Source organism: Elaeis guineensis, chromosome 1, assembly GCF_000442705.2.
Source record: "Elaeis guineensis isolate ETL-2024a chromosome 1, EG11, whole genome shotgun sequence".
Taxonomy (NCBI): Eukaryota; Viridiplantae; Streptophyta; class Magnoliopsida; order Arecales; family Arecaceae; genus Elaeis; species Elaeis guineensis.
The window spans coordinates 154,490,760-154,507,970 of record NC_025993.2 but is presented as its reverse complement, the minus strand read 5'-3'; the positions used below and the strand labels follow the sequence as shown (position 1 = coordinate 154,507,970).

The following is a 17,211-nucleotide window of genomic DNA, read 5'->3' as shown; positions in this document are numbered from 1 at the left end:
AACTTCTTGCCCATAGAGTTGCAATTATCTTACAGAACATAATGCTTCACTTCTAGACCTGTTCAAGTTACATGTACAACAAATGGGGCAAACCAATCCAAAGAATGGGTAGACAAAGAACTGCAATCAAAATAAGAAGCATCTGAAAGCCCGTGTGTAAAAACTTTTGGTGTAGGTTTCCATAAGCATTGAAGCTGATGTTCATAGGCTCATATTGTCATCTCCCGCTTTTCAACACAGCAAATACCAGCTTCTTGTTATATCTAACTAATCTTAAACAGAGTCCATACTTTCCATGGCAAAACCACCATTAGTCATGGCATCGATATTAACTAAAATATATATATGGTGACAGCAAGCACAATACAAGCAACAGCACTTAGGCACTTTGTCCTTTTGGTTTCTCATACGCAAGAGTGAACAAGATCTTGCACACCACATCAAGACCTGGAATGTATCAAATTTACATTCATAACAGTTTTAACATAAAATAACTGACTCAAGACTCTGCAAGCAGTCTGTTCCCTGCACTGTACATTTTCATGTCACCAACAATGAAGAAAAGCGCTACCGTGCCATTAAATGCATACCTCATGAGAAACTCTACAGCATCAACTCACCTCTTCCGCCTTTTTGATTCAACCTGGAAACACAAACAAGAAAAATACACCAACAAACCATTAATGAACCAAAATGCATCAGAGTAACTAACAGTAAGCAATCTCAGCAACAGGGTTCCTCAAGACATCACATAGTATTTCTCAAAGAGATGCTATGACAATGGGAAATGTTTAATCATCCCAGTTCCTCATTTTAAGCAGGTGCGACCACCAGGCAATGGTGTTTCTTTTCCACCTAAGAAAAATATTATCATGGGTTAAAATATTTGCCACTATATCATCTCTTTCCTGATGTCTACCTTCCCCATTTGGGATACAACAGGCAAAGATTTTGGAATTAAAATCTTGCATAATGCGTCGTAGGATCTATGAATTTAAATACCCTTTTCTATCTTGTGGGAGAATGTAGTAAGGTTACAAACTTGCAATCATATAAAATGGAGCTAAAACAGTGGCCCCTTTTCCAGTCAAAGAGTGCCTGATCCTTAATAAATTTAAAAAGCTCAGACGAGCACCCAAAACCAAACAGAGACAGGTTTGTATCTTTCACACAGAAGAAGGATTCACCTTCCTTCCACAAGTCCATCATGGATCATCCGCTGGTTGCTTTGAGAGCTGCGCAGGTGGATGAATGATGGAGTTCAGAGCACTTTCTGATCTGCGAAATAAGGACCCAATGGTGGATTCGCATGAAGGATGATGAATCATTCTTTCGCATGAAAGATACAACCCCGATCCTACCAAACATCCAACGATCAGCCATGATGATGACAAGTAATCAAAAACAGCATCCAATGGCTTTTATTATTATGCATGTCATCTTCTTCGGTTCATTCCAGCAACAACAACAAACAAACAAATACAATCATTAGCCTCAACACAAAATAATATTTTATTAACTTAAAAATTTAACTGTGAACACAAAATGAACAATATCTCTGATAAGCTATTTACATTGAGGATCCAAAATATAGATCATGATGTGAAATTAGAGTCCAGTAGGTATATATGCTTCTAGACTGGTCGGGGTTGAGCTGATAATTTGGGAGGAGCATGCAGACTGCTTTCTTCGCCCAGAACTTGGTTGTTGCACTTTTTCTCAATAGGAAATCCCAAGTTAAAGGATATATTGTAATATCAAGAGTGTGTATTGTGTCTCCTTGATGCAGAACCCAGATTCCCCATCTTTGATTTTGCACAGATAGGATTCAAGCTTAAAATTAAGACTCTCACAATAGCAGAACAGTATGTTTGTTTATACAGTTCATCATGCAGTTTCTGCATTGTTTATAAACAGGCACCCCTTTGGGTGTGTCATGCTCGTGTTAAAACTTTGCAATTGCATACATGCCACTTTTTCCCTAATGAGGGTGCACTAGCTCCACTTGCTCTCCAGTTTCACAACATCGTCGGCCACATTATCCCAAACATGTATATCACAAAAAATGCCAAAAATTACCATGTGATATTGGCAGTTCTTGCGAACGTCTATGGAATTAGATAGAATCATTGCATCAATGGAACTCCAGTAACAGTTATATAAAACAGAATTGATGACTCTTCATATGCCAGTTGAAAAAAGTTAGCCAACCAAGAATTCTTTTATGCAATGTCTCCAATCTATTTTCATCTATAGTCTCAATAGATGAACCAACCAGCACCATAGCTGGAGTTCTCTAAAATCAGGCAATGAATAGTACCTATGAAGTGTTCACGACATTTTTTCACTACCATTCCACAGACCAGCTGGAGACTCCCATGATGATGTTTAAGAAAAGGGGAATTTCCACAACTGGAACCCTTACCATTCATGATAAAACTTTCAATTAACATTAATCAAGATGAAACTATCATTGAAATGCAAAAAAAATTCATCCTCCATAGGATTCATGAAAGAATATAATAGCTAATCTTCACACAGGCCTCTAAGAAACCCTGAACTTCTGATTTATCTAGCCTAAATGCATTCTCCTATTTGTCAAAATTATATGCTCTGTGGTGATAACATTTAGTTGAAGCCAGAGATACTTAACCCATAGTTATTTCCAATTTGGGACATTATTGCATCTGCTAGTCGGCCTCTTTCAATTTCCCCTGATTTGGCTCAAGCTGAAATAACACTTGTTTCATCTTGGCAACCTACAAACCCATACGATAGTTCACTTTCTTGCATAAGTTTCCAGCTCCTATAGGTCCTGATTTTGGTCACCAATTTAATTTGATTATTAAATTGTAGTTCTTTCTCCAATCTCCCATTCATTTATTAGATCCTTCTAGAATAAAAATTTCTTTAAGACTCAAAATGATCCATATATAACCTTAATTGCTCCCATTTTCATCTTTTTTTAAACACAATTCACTCTTCACTTTAGGCCATTCAATTGTTTGATAGTTGGCTGGTCTAGGGCTCTTCTTTTCTCTTCCTATTGAAATGCCTTAGATACCACATGTTATTTAACAACTAACACAAATAGATCACTTTAGAATCCTCTCGTATTTACTATTTATGACCTTTTCATAGCAGCTTCCTTATCTAGCCAATACACATCTACCTTCAGGGGGTAAGATTTTCATGGAACTGAAATCCTAAGATTCGCAACGTCATGCTAGACTCTTGTCACTTTGTCATTCAAACATTCTCTTAGATTTGGACTTTTCAACTATTATTTCTGGATTTGTATGTCCTTCCGATTGCTTCATTAAACACCTTGGATTCAAATCTCTCTCTCTCTCTCTCTCTCTCTCTCTCTCTCTCTGTGAGTGAAGCCTCTTCATTCAAATTATACATGAAGTATTAAATAATCTTCAACATTAAGTATTTGTCTGTTTTTTCTTACGGCTTTCTAGTTTCATAAGATATCCTCTATGGTTTTCAAGCCTTGATTTTCTGCCTTCAGCCGTATCATCCTGTAGGTAGCCATCTTCTGTTATCTTGTTCAATTTTGTCATCTAAATTACACCTTTGGCTCTCCATGACTTCCTTGCTTGGGATACAAGGTTCCTACAACATGATTTTGGGTCCTCTAGATATTCTTGCCTAAGTGAGTATTTTGGTTCGACTTCAAGACTATATTATTCTTCTCTAATTTGATATCCCAGTCCACTGAGCTCTTTATTATGACTGCAATATTTACCCCTAATGAAAAGCATGTAGTTAACCACAACCAACATAAAAGCTATGTATCAATTTCCAATATGCTCGCAACTTCAAGACCATTTGGTTAATTTTTTTAATCTCAAACCTTGATCCGTCACCCCCAAAAACTATGCCATAAGACTTGGTTATCTTTCTCCCTATGCATGGCACATCCCCCATCAGCTTCATATATAGGCTCCATTAATGCAAAATTTTACTGCATTATCTTTCTTATATTCCTATATGCTCTAATGAGAAAGCACATTCACTTTATTACACTACACAATGTGGTTCTGTATAAGATACATAACAAGTATAATGGTGCATACATACCAGAAAAACACACAAATACTCATCATAAGTTCCTTTGCAGGTCATATTGATGTTCTATCATATAGCTCGTGTGAATCTACGTGTCTCAAAGAATAAACATCAAATAGTATTTCCAAATAATCTTTCAAGGTCTTATTAGCCTGATATAGATGTAATTGATTCAATAATTTTATGAGATAATAATTTTATAAATCATAAGGCCAATGAAACAAGCATAACTAAAATGTCACATGAAAGGCATGAAAAGTAGATGATAGGGCTTTTTTTTTTTTTCCTTTAAACTTAGTGATAGATACATATTAAACTTTAAGGACTAGCTTGGAAGTGACTGAAGGAGATCCCATAACAATCAAGTTCATATATCATGACATGAAAATTGAAGATAATGATCCTATAGACAAGATGATACAAATAATAAATTAAATAGGTATAACTAAAATCAAACTCACCTTAGGCTCTGAGATTGGCGAGGCAGGATAACCATTTAGAGATCTCTTTGCATCATCTTCAGAGTTACAATCTGAACAGAGAAAGTGATCTAATTTTTTTGCCTGTTCAATACTCATACCCATACAAGATGGATGAAACCTGCTTGGGCAATGATGCATGTAAAGAACATCATACATCAATGAAATAAACCAAAACAGTAGCAAAGCATAAAAAAGGCTATATTACAAACAAAATAAGCATCATTTTCAAGTTCTCAATCAGACCGTCTTGCAGTTTATCCAAATATATTCAAGTAAATGCTATGTATATCAATTAAACAGTTTTCCTTTTAAATGGCAAAGTAAAATAACTAACTATTCTCCAAGCACCTAAAATTGCAGAAAACAACTGCAGTCATTATTTATGAACAGTCCTTGTAGAAATGCTTAAAGACAATCTGCCATGCACTCTTTTCCTAAATCAATCACTGTCCACTTGCGTATAGCACTCACTGCTGCACCTTAAATGCATGATAAAAGCAAGGCAATATAGTTGCCGAGTGAACAGTTTTAAGATTTGGACAATGGCATATCCAGGTCTGCCCATATGTCTGTACTTGAATTTGTTTGGATATGGTAGCTCAAACAAATGTAGAATACACATCGGGTAGAGATGTCTATGGATGCAGCACCAGCAACAAATACATGGCAGACCAGCTTGAAGCATCTAGAAAGCCACAAAGAATAACAATACCAGAAAATGCTGATCCAGCCGTGTGGGATTCACTTCAGGTTTCCTTATTCATTAAACAATTTACTAAGGGTGAAGTTTTAAAATATAGCTAACTAAAGCTGGCTGCCTCAAGCTGCTGTTAATATGTATCTAGTTTCCATTTAGGAGCACTAGATATAATGTTTACTCTAGTATGCTACCAACATCAAAAGCATGTTGACGCCAGTATCATTGGATTGTCCATTAATCTTTAAATAACAAATATGGTTGTATAGGAAAGAATGACAAAAGCCTATAATTATACATCAAACAAAACATTGTTTCATTTTCCTGCAACTCCTATATTACTAGTAGCAAGGTTTTACGTCCCATTCCATGTATTACTACTAGGAAAGAAAAAAAAGGAAAGAATGGATAAAAAAGAAAAAAAAAAGAAGAAAGAAACGAAAGAAGGGGAGAGAGATGGCAAATATCTATCGGGATACACAATTGGAACTATTGCTGTGACCAAATGGGAAAACGAGGTGTCCCGTTCCATGATGAAACCGGGACACCTCCGTCCCACGAGATTTAAAACATTGATACTAAGACATGTCCAAGAAATAGAATATGAAAAAATAGAACAAGAATAGCTATGTACACAAGAAGAGATCCATGGTTTTCTAATATGATCTAATAATTTTGTTTGTAAAACATGTTCTTTTGTGAGTAGACCATGTCTGTTTCTACTTGGATAACTAGTAGAGTAACTTGTGTTTTTACTGATCCCATCTCTTTTTTGAAAATATAACACTATTTTCTTGTATATATTTTAATGCAGAACTAAACATACACAATTATGTTCCTGCAATACGGTTCTAGCACTACAGTCTAACCAACATTGGCATCGAGCAATTATGATAGATGTCTTGGCCATAGAGACCTACTTAAAATGTAAGAATCAAGGATTGGAGTTATGCATACCAATTCCACTAGGAACATCTAAGTCAATGAGATGATTGTTGTTTAAAGTGACATCTGTCATCACGATCAACACAAGCCATGTAGGTAGTGTAGCATCATAAACATCTTTAAGTTCTTGGCTCCATACACAAAACCTTAGTGGCTTCTTATCCTATATTGCAGGCTCTCTCTCTATCTCTATCATTCTAGAATACTAAGATTTAAAACTAATTTCGCTACCTCAGTACCAGACCCTATGCCGTACCATCCTGTTACTACATTGGGATGCCCGGTACAGGGGGCAGTTCGGCGTACCAACACTCCGTATGCCCCCCATACCACATACTGATTCAGTACTAGTATGATACGATACAATCAGTACCTGTTAAAAAGACTTAACTGGTTTGATTATTAGAATGATCAGACATTTTTATTGCCCCTATTAAAAGTTGCACACACACACATATATACATACCTTTTATACACACGCACGTACACATATACACATGTATACATACATTTTATACGCACGCACATACATACATACATACATACATATATATATATATATATATATATATATATATATATATATATATATAGAGAGAGAGAGAGAGAGAGAGAGATACAAAAGTACATACGTATGTACTCACTCACTCACTCTATTGGGAAGCTTCTATAAGCAAAATCTTGGGTCTTTAGCACCTTAGTATCAGTCCAGCATTTAATCAACCCTTTTTGTTTCTTTCTTACCTTTTCATGTAGCAGTTAAAAGACTATAACTATACAGTTCGTTACTTCTCAATGGACAGAATTTTCAATTTCTATATGGTAGTTATGGTTATAGTTAGAGAATTAAAGACTTACAGTCATGAATGATTAAATTTCTATTTGGCTTGATTCTACTAACTCAACAAATTGCTAATAGAATGGCACATGTCCTTTGCTTCTAGTTCAGGGCATTAGATGTCTAATGTCATGCTTCCAGGCTGTGAGTAGTTCTTTCAGAACTTGCATTTGACGACGTCCAAATTTTAAATATTGGCTACTGATTTCATTCGTTATTATCCTTGTATTAGAAATACATGATTTCTTCTATAGAGATATCTTGTTTTTGTTGGCATAATAGGATGAATTCCAAGACATTTATCATAATTGCTTGAGTAATTCAATTTTATTAACCACCTCATTGTAGCAGTTCAATTTACATAGGTTTAATATGACTCTTCCTAGCTTCATACCAATATCCACAATTGCAAGACTGCTAAATAATTTCAGCAACTTTTGCAAATCCATTCAAACATAAATAGTTTCTTGGATAAAAAAATAACAATATATGGTACATAGATATCACATGATATTAAAGAAGTAAATGCAAGTAATAAGCAGTAGAACTGGTTTCAGGTGTCAAGAAATTATGGCATCAAGCTTAAAGACAGACAAGACAAACTAGATCTCATTAAAGCAGACCACTGCTGATATTTCTTGACCATGAACATTTACCAAGAAATCAATATCAGAAGACCCCATGATACTAGACCAGAAATCACTGAGATTCATGCAGTTTCTCAAAGATGAAGGAAATATCTTACGCTTCTAGTCTACCGCCAGGCAGGTTATAAAACATTCTTTATACATGGGACAGACAAAGTAGTACAATTTTTTTAACCTTCATAACTTCAGTAAACTACTAAAGACAAGAAACAACATTGTGTGTGTGTGTGTGTGTGAGAGAGAGAGAGAGAGAGAGAGAGAGAGAGAAGGAGGGGGGTGGCGGGGAAACCTCCACAACAGAATAATTTCAGTACCCAGACCACAATAGTGACCATTCAAATCAGAAGAGGATGATTATAAAAGATGGAAAAATACCACACACGCATAAAGCGGATTTTCGTTTTTATTTCCCAAAACCAATTCATTTTCTTAATGTCAAAGCTTGCTTTTTTTTCTTTTCTTGTCAACAGCTCAAGTGTGGGTCCAACCTATTAACTGGAGCCAGCTATGGTACTGAAAAGTAACTTCGCCTGCCAACAGTGAGATATGTAGGCAGAAAGTTGGCATTCCTCATGATGCTATTAAAACTGGCACCAATTTCAATTGTTAGAATATGAACTTAGTTAAATAACACCATGGTACAAAAAAGAAGCTTAAACTATAGTTAGCATAACTACTTAAGAAATCTATCTAATTATTTGGCATGCTAAATTCTACATATATAAACTCATGCAGACCAAAAAGCTGCATGTCAACCTCAATATAACCTTGACTAAACACAAGATGCTTGTAATGTGAAAAATATGAGAAATGCCATTCTGAGGCACATGCTGATAAGCAAAATCCTCGATTCTTCATCATGTAAGCATTCTGAATTGGATCTCACTATGCAGAATGAAAACTTTGGTATGCACAACACCCTCAATATTTGGCTTTCTGTGATCTTTAGAAATGCCCCTTCATTCAAGCAAGAGTGGTAATATGATTCTCTTGCTAATGATATATGCACCTTCATTCAAGCAAGAGTGGTAATATGATTCTCTTGCTAATGAGCAGGGCTTTAATTGGTTAATTGGAAGATAAATGGTTGGACTAAAACAGCCTCTTCTAAAGGTTGCAGTGTGCTATAATCACTACCTTGAGACATACCAGCGTAAGAAAAAACAGCATGAAGTAACTATTAGGACTGAACCAGTAGATGAGAAAATTATGGCCACCATGGTATAGTGGAAATTTCTCTCTTTAATACTGCTTATATATTATAAGCAATATTATGAAAAAATTATGGGCAATAAGGGGAAAAAATTACTAGTAGGAGCCAGGAATCATGATCAGTTTTTAAAAATGCAATATCAAGCCAATATAGCAGTGTGATTAAAATCTAACTTTGCAACCAAACCAATGGTTCATGCAAAGTTTTAAATCCCGTGGGACAGAAGTATCCCGGTTTCCCCATGAAACGGGATGCCCTGTCCCGTCCTGTCTCGACAGCAGTCTCAATCATGCGACCCGCTAGATATACTCCATCTCTCTTCCCAAATTTTTTTCTTTCTTTCCTTTCTTCTACCTTTCTTTCTTTCCTTTCTTTTTTTCTTTCTTTCCTTATCCCTTCCTTTCTTTCTTTTTTCTTTTTTCTTCTTCATTTATTTTTCTTCTCTTTTCCTTTGTTTCATTTTTCTTCTTTTTTCCTTTCATTTTTTTTTCTTTTATTCATCTTTCCTTCCTTTCTTTCCTCTTTCTTCTTCTATCCTTGTGTGGGTGAGTTCGGAGTTCCAACCCTGTCCCGATCCTATGTTCTCATAGGAACGGGACAGGATGCCCCCCATCGGGACATAAAACCTTGGGTTCATGTACGTTTTACCACTACAAAACCTGAGAACAAACAGACTTAAGGTATTGACTATAATGTAGTCCATGAAATAATGGTCTGTTTTGATCAGTAGAGAGTAAAGGTAAAAAAGATACATATTTGACAAGGAATCCACAACAACAGAGCGCAGAAAAAGAAAAGATAAAAAGGTGAGACTTATACTGTTCTCTATCTCTATTTGACCTCTCTGCATTACATCGAACACTATAGAACAGGTTGGCAATCTTTCCGGTGCCATGAAGCTACCATTCTAATGTCTTTTTTTCCAGCACTAAATTGTATGAAAAAATAACATTTACAACTAGTTGGAAACAAGAAATCGTAAAAAATCCACTTTAAAATTAATACAAGTGCCTGGTCAAACTCTCCAAATCTATAAAGCAACATGCTGACATCATAGAATAGCGATGCACTTTAGCTTGCCATGTCATTATCAACGCCAACAAGTATGTCCCAAACCTAGTGACCCACCAAGAAAACTCTGATTTCCAACGCATTCAAAAGATGGTGAGGCACGAAGGAAAGAGAACAAAAAAAAAAAAAAAAAAAAAAAAGATTCTGAAACAGATGTTTATTTCTTGCAGCAATCAAAAGGGAAGCACGAAGAAGACAGAGCCAGCCCCACACCATATCAGTTCCACCACCGTCAGAATGGTGACCAGGAAACAAGTGAACAGATCAAAATGCTCGGCAGCATGCACTTCCCTCCCCTTTTAAGGAGAAAGGAACAGAATGCACAAGCGAATGCCTCTCTTCTAACTCTACCAGTTCATCAACCCTTGGCTCACAAATAAATAAATATACTCCATAGTAAATAAAAGCAGAGATCAAAATTTCAAGCATGGAAAAAAATAAAAGAGAGAGAGAGAGAGAGAGAAAGTTTTACCAGTCTTTGCATCCCTCGCATTGGACCATGAGGTCGTCCGGGTTGTAAGGCATCTCGCACTTGCAGTACCTTCAGAATTTTAAGAGGGAGAATTTGCCGAGATTAATCTAATCCGAAGAACCATTGTTACGATCATCATCATCAAGAAGCAAAAGAGAGTTGGGGAGCAGAAATATACACTGCGACGCGGTCGGGGGTGAAGCCGCCGGTGGCGGCCTTGTACTCGAAGCGGCAGAAGTAGTCCTCGGCGCCGACGTTCTCGAGCTTGGTGTAGTTCTTGAAGGAGTGGACGGTGCACTTCCCCTCGATGGTGTGGGCGCTCTGGACGTCGTAATGGTCGGAGAGGAAGAGCTCCTTGGCCCCGTGGAACTGGCGCCGCCCCCCGATCGACTCCTCCGGCCGGTAGTACCACCTCACCCGCACCCTCACGTTGTTCCGGTGGTCCGCCTCGATCTTCTCCACCCGCGCCACGTACGGCGGCTTGTCCGAGTCCGACGGCCTCATCAGCACGCAGTCCCCCACTGCGTTTTTACCCACAAAAAGTTTTTAAGTCCCATACAACGAAGAGAAAAAAAGAGGGGGTGTCGGATGGATGGGATGGGATGAAATGAAGCGATGATGATGAGATACCTTTGACGACCTTGTTGGTGCCTTTGATGGTGTAGGAATCGAGGTCCTTCTTCCCGGGCTTGGTCTTGGCCATCACCCACCTTCCTGTTTGTTTCTCTGTCTCTATGAAGTGCTGGCGAGTGATGTTTCTGGAAAGAAAGAAAGAAAAAGATAGGAATGGAAGCAAGAGATGTGGGTAATCGTAGTGGTTAAATAGATGGCTGCATTCCGTTTTCTCTTCGATCTCTGGAATGGGTTTGGGGAGGAAGGATGACAGAGAGAGAGGAGCGCGATGGTGAGGAAAACGGAAACCCTAGGCTGAGGCTCGAGGGTAGAGAGAGAGAGAGAGAGAGAGAGAGAGAGTGGGTGGCTTCCGACAAGGTGTGGTCAGGAGAGGGCTCGTTGGGATTTAGCCTGATGCTGATGGAATGGAGACATGGAGTCTAGTTGGCGTCGCATGTGTAGCTGGTGGGCGTCCGTCCGTCGGATGACCCGATCCATACGCTCCATGATGGTGATGAGTCATTGGTGGGATTGTTCCGGAGGCATCATCTCTATACGACCTCCTGATCATGATTCACGATGCAGCCCCCCCGGCGTTGATGATTTCCGTACGTACGCATGCTAGTGGCCGCGTGCATGGCACGTGATCTTTTTTGCGTTTTCCCAACCCCAAATGCTGGTGAATATGCTGATTTCTTGGAAGGTAATAACCCAGCTGAAGGCCTTCAAAATATATATGACATCATGCTAGTTCTGACTCTAAAATAAGAAACTACTTGATTTAGTAAAAATGACTGAGATGTTAAAAAGGTGGCAGTGAACGATCGACGTTCATGCTCTTGTAGAGTTTAGGAAGGCTCGGATGCACAGCAACCTCACTAGTTGTGCGGAGCTAATATATTCAAAAATATAAAAAATTTATAAAAATTTATCAAAAAAAATAAAAAAATCAAGTACGTAATTTAGAAAAAAAATGTTGCTCGGTCCGTAATTAAAATCAAAATTAAAATAAATTAGAATCGAAATTAAAATTATCAATTTTTTTAAAATATTTGATTCGTAATTAAAATTAAAATCGAAACTGAAATTGAAATAAAAATTTGAATCTGTATGAGAAAGTAGCGATTGAGTTCTAAATAGATGGGGCCATTTTCATTTCATTCCGAAATCGAAATTAGAATAGAATTCTTCCCAACCAAATAGTTGGAATGGGAGTTATCTATTTTCATTCTAATTTCAAACCCCCACTCCCTTCAACCAAGTACTTCTTTAAGTAGAGCCTTTTAAAATTTGAAAATAAAGGTATAAAGTCAATGTAATATCATTAATAAATTGGATTGTTAGATATATGAGTATATAAATGAATAGACAAAAATTCTAAGATATTTCTTAACTTTGATAACGCTGGGATTATTTTTTAAAACTTAAAAAATAAACAGGGTGTATGAATTTTTCAAAATAACAATCAAAGTGTTCTCTCTTAGTTTACAAGTTATCTTCAAATTTTTTTGATCATGGTGCATGCATTGAAAAAGAAATATATCAATTTTTTTCAATTCTTCAAAGTATTTTTACAAATTCAACCCCATGGATGTAATGCGCTGGGATAAATAAGGCATGAAATATAAGACGTCCAAGCTGGCAGAATTTTGACATAACCCAATAACTAAGCTTGGACTAACTAAATTGTTTTGAATTACCTTTTTTTTAAAAGAAAATTGGAAAGGAAAGAGCATTGAGTTACCTAATTTGTAGTATAGCTTCGGTTGTTGGGATTGACGGCTATACTACTACATAGCTTAACTATGATTGGTTTTGAGTAATAATTTATTTGGAGTTCAAACAATTGTGTTGGATTAAAGCTATTGAATCATTTTTCCTTGAGTGTTAAATACGTAGATATTGTTCATTGTGATTATTATAAGTCATTCTAATAGTTGAATATTTATGTAATTTTTAAGTTATTGTTGAATATAAATTGTTAAATCCTAAAAAATGCTGTATTCTTTCTTTATTCTCTCTTATCATCATATGTAACTCACTCTTTTTTGTCTTGCAATCCACCGTGATTCGCCTCCACCTATTTTTAAGTTGAGACTAGTTTATCTAAATATATAGTTATATAGTGGTTAGCTTCAATTGAGATCATGATATCATCAAAATCACCTAAATTTATTATATGCTTTTATTTGATTGGATAGTTTTATAAGCCTCTACCTGGCCAATTGCCCATCCCATACATTGGTTACCATCTTAAGATAATAATTATTTTATTTATCTATCTATCTATACCTATATATATTATATGAAAAACTAGAGATAAATCTCCAACTCTATTTTCAACTTAAAAATAACTCTTCAAATAAGTTTTATTGAAAAATAGCTACCCATTTCAAACATAAGTTAAAAGCAACTATTCATTTTAGCTGAAATTATCCTTATAAGTTTATATCCTTTAAAATATTACATTATTACATTATCATAGTATAGTACATATTTTTTTACAATAAGGTAGTATTATATTATATTAGTATAGTATTTTTTTATAATAATGCAGTATTACTTTATTATATTATATTAGTATAGTATTTCTTTACAATAAGATAGTATTATATTATATTAATATAGTATTTTTTATAATAATTCAGTATTATTTTATTATATTATATTAGTATAGTATTCTTTTACAATAAAGTAGTATTACATTATCATAGTATAATATTTTTTTATTATAATATTACTTTATAATAATGCAGTGTTGCTTTCTAATAGTGTAGTATAACTTTATAATAGTATAGTATTACCTTTATTATAGTGCAGTATTATTTTATAATAGTATGGTATTATTTTTAATAGTATAGTATTTATTTGTAACTACAAAGGCAATTGGGTTATTTTATCCCATTTGGGTAGTTGCTTTTAAGTTATGTTTTAAATAAAAAGAATTTTTTACTTAAACTTAAATGGATAGCTACTTTTAAGTTTAAACTAAATTAAATATTTTTTATTAATTTTTTTATATTATATATAATATATTATTATATTATTATATAATAAATGATATGATAAAAAGTAATAGATTAGTTCTCTTCAATCTACTCTACGCCTTTTGATCTGCTCTCATCTATTATATATATTTTAATGAGCTACACTATGGTATAGCAGAACAACCATTCAGAATAATTATGCAACTATTCTACATCATTCATAATGCTTTAGTAGCATATTTCACAATGCCAATTCCAAAGAATGACCAGAGTATGGCATAATAAGAATGACTTTTAAGTTATCAAAGCATTCTAGGCTATACTTTATCGCCTTATCTCTTTATTCTTTCATCTCAAGTTCTCTCCTTTTTCTTACATTCTATGGTACACTCTTAGATGTTACATGTTTACAAGCCTAGAGGATATCCTCTTTACATATCACATATTCTCTTTGCCGATGATTGTCTTTTAATTGCCAGAGCTACCTCTAAAGATGCTATTTGTCTCAAGGCCATCATTGATGCTTATTATCTAATTTAAAAATAAGCTATAAATCTCTCTAAATCTCACATCTCTTTCAGCCTAAGCACTCCCAGCCGAATTAAAGCTAATATTCACAGACTCTTTCATATTTCTGAACAAAGGACTGCTTGGTACTACTTAAGTGTGCCTCTATCTAGTGTCCTTCTCAAACAAGCTGATTTTAACTCTTTATTGGATAAATTAGAATCTCGTATCTCAAGCTGGAAGTGGAGAGCATTATCCTTTGCTGGTCGTGCTACACTGCTTCAATCGGTGCTATCCTCTATCCCTCTATACTATATGGCATGCACTTTTGTTCCTATGTCCATTATAGAGAAAATTGACAGAGACTTTCAAGCTTTTCTATGGACTCATCACTCTGACCGGAAAGGGCTTTATTTGGTCTCTTGGAGCACTATTTGCTCACCTAAATCTAGAGGTAGACTGGGATTTCAATCTCTCTATCAAAGAAGATATGCCTCTTTTTGTAAACTGGCTGCCCAAATTGTTCTAAACCCAAGTTCTACTTGGGCTAAACTTGTTGCTGCCAAATACAAATTTGCTGGTAGTTGGTCCTCTTACAAAAAACCCCCGAAGGTGTCCCCCATTTGGGCCAAAATTTGTCACTTGATCATCAAATACAATATAGCTTCATTTGGTCTATTGGTGTGGCTCTTCTATTAGTCTACTTGATGACCCTTGGCTCTTAAATATTCCTATAAACAGACAGCCTACTTTCATCAATGTTGATACCTTGCAGGAGGATACGAAGATTGGGAATCTTCTATCAGCCTAAGGTACTTAGGATGTTCATAAGCTTGCAGCCCTTTTTTCCCTTGAAATGATGACTCTAATATAGGGGTGTAAGTTTGGTTGAGTTTTTTAGGTTACCGAACCAAATCAAACTGAACAAGGCAAATCGATGTGGTTTTTTTGATATTTGGTGCAGTGCAATTTTGAAATTTAAGAAATTTCGATTTTCGGTTCGGTTCAATTTGAAATCTATAAAAAATCAAAAAATCCAAATTCAACTAAAATGTGGAGAAGACTCCCACTCCTTTTTTCCGCGCCAAAACTCTTCTTCACGTCTTCCTCTCTTGATATCCCAACCCTTTACTCCTTCCTCCAGCCCTCAATCTTCGCCCTTCGGAAAACCAATCGCAACCCCCCTCCCCCTTCCCCTTCGCCTCCTCCCTAAACTCCAAATCCCCAAACCCTAACCCCCGATGCCTCCGCCCCCTTGGACCGTGCATGGAGCTCCTTCAAGACCCTCACTGCCCACTCCCTCTTCTCCAGCCCTTTCGTCGCCAACTCTCTCCTCGCCCACCTCTCCTCCCTCACCGACCGCTACAACCTAAAGCGCGCCTTCGCATCCACCGTCTTTCTCCTTAAGAGGAACCCCCATTTCCTCTGCTTTAATATACTCGAGGCTGTCTTCCGCACTATGGACTCCGCCACCACCCCTGCCCCTTCCATCGCCCTTATTAGAACTATATTCAAAAATCTTCCTATTGCCTTAATTTTGCATTAGGAGAAATCTTGATGTTACTCTCAACTTGATGGTGGTTGGGTTATGGCACCAGGGAAGCTTTGAGATCACACATAATGATTGTGGAATGAGACTGATTTAGTGGAGGTTTCAAATGCAAATGTAAAGAGGCATCAATGTTCAACTCTTATTCGCTCTTTATGCTTATCTGTGATACTTCTTCAAACACAGAACAAGCAATGCTACTATTGTTTTTCTTGAAAGATGAAACGGATTAAACTCCTATGTGGAGCGATCGCAGATCTAAATTTGGGAAATGATGCTGGGAGTTTACTTTGCTTGATCTGGCTGAACTGTAATGTTCCTTTGAGAAGTGGACAAACAAGTTTTAGTCTGATAAGCTTGTGTTATGGCAAAGTTTGGCAATTTTTGTAACGGGCGATAACAGATTTTGAGGTAGGGGTTAGTGCTTCTTGAGGTTGTATTTTTCTTTCTTTTCTCGTTCTTTGGAACCCTTGTATTACCAAAAAACAAAAAAAGCATTCTAAATTATAATTTTATTGGGTATTCCATTATGACTCTTGAATGTTGGGTTCGAAATCAGAAAATAGAAAACAGTCTCGCTGCGCATGCACAAGATTGTGTACATAAAACCCTTCCCAGGACTCACAATAGTAAGACATCTTTTACAGCTAGTAGCCCATATTTTAAGTCTATGAGTTAATAGTTTGCAATGAACTAGTCAGGATTTACCACTCTTGGCCACTAATCTCCCTAGTCTCCTTTCCTATCTTTTGTTTTTCTTAGCGTGCTAGTATGGTTGAATATTACATGTGAAGTTATATTCTTTTTTTAATAGCATTTTTCATGAACTCATGCGTTGCCTTAAAACATTTTTGCATGCAACGGGATCATGGGCAACATCGACAAAGCCCTGCATATACGACGGCCGCCGAAAGCAAATGGCAAAACGAGTTGTCCATGTCCAAAGCCTCGTTAGCCAACCGTGCCCGAGCCGAGATTTTGCCTTTTTTTTTTTTTTGATATGGCAGAGTATTTGTACAAAACGAATACAGCCAAAATAATCAGAAAAAAGAGTTTCCAAAAAAGACAAAAATAAAATAAAAAAATGTTAATCTACATGATCTCTTCTGAGTGC

General features: G+C 36.2%; 1 protein-coding gene across 4 annotated transcripts; it reads right to left on the bottom strand.

Annotated features, from left to right (window-relative positions):
* Window positions 1-290: 290 nt before the first annotated feature.
* LOC105039126 (chromatin remodeling protein EBS) lies at window positions 291-11,434 on the bottom strand. Of its 4 annotated transcripts, XR_002163986.3 has the most exons (6): window positions 11,073-11,433; window positions 10,621-10,963; window positions 10,443-10,511; window positions 4,539-4,677; window positions 1,188-1,357; window positions 291-643 (listed from the first exon to the last, which is right to left on the bottom strand). XR_002163986.3 is itself a non-coding variant. In XM_010915139.4 (5 exons), exons 1-5 carry the CDS (start codon window positions 11,143-11,145, stop codon window positions 617-619), a joined length of 651 nt encoding a protein of 216 aa, XP_010913441.1. In that variant the 5' UTR covers window positions 11,146-11,432; the 3' UTR covers window positions 291-616. The 4 variants fall into 4 exon arrangements, 3 of the variants coding, with proteins under 3 accessions (XP_010913441.1, XP_010913440.1, XP_073100645.1); XM_010915139.4 differs by lacking the exon at window positions 1,188-1,357 and having other exon boundaries at window positions 11,073-11,432; XM_010915138.4 differs by lacking the exons at window positions 291-643; window positions 1,188-1,357 and adding an exon at window positions 799-855.
* Between the last annotated feature and the right edge of the window lie 5,777 nt (window positions 11,435-17,211).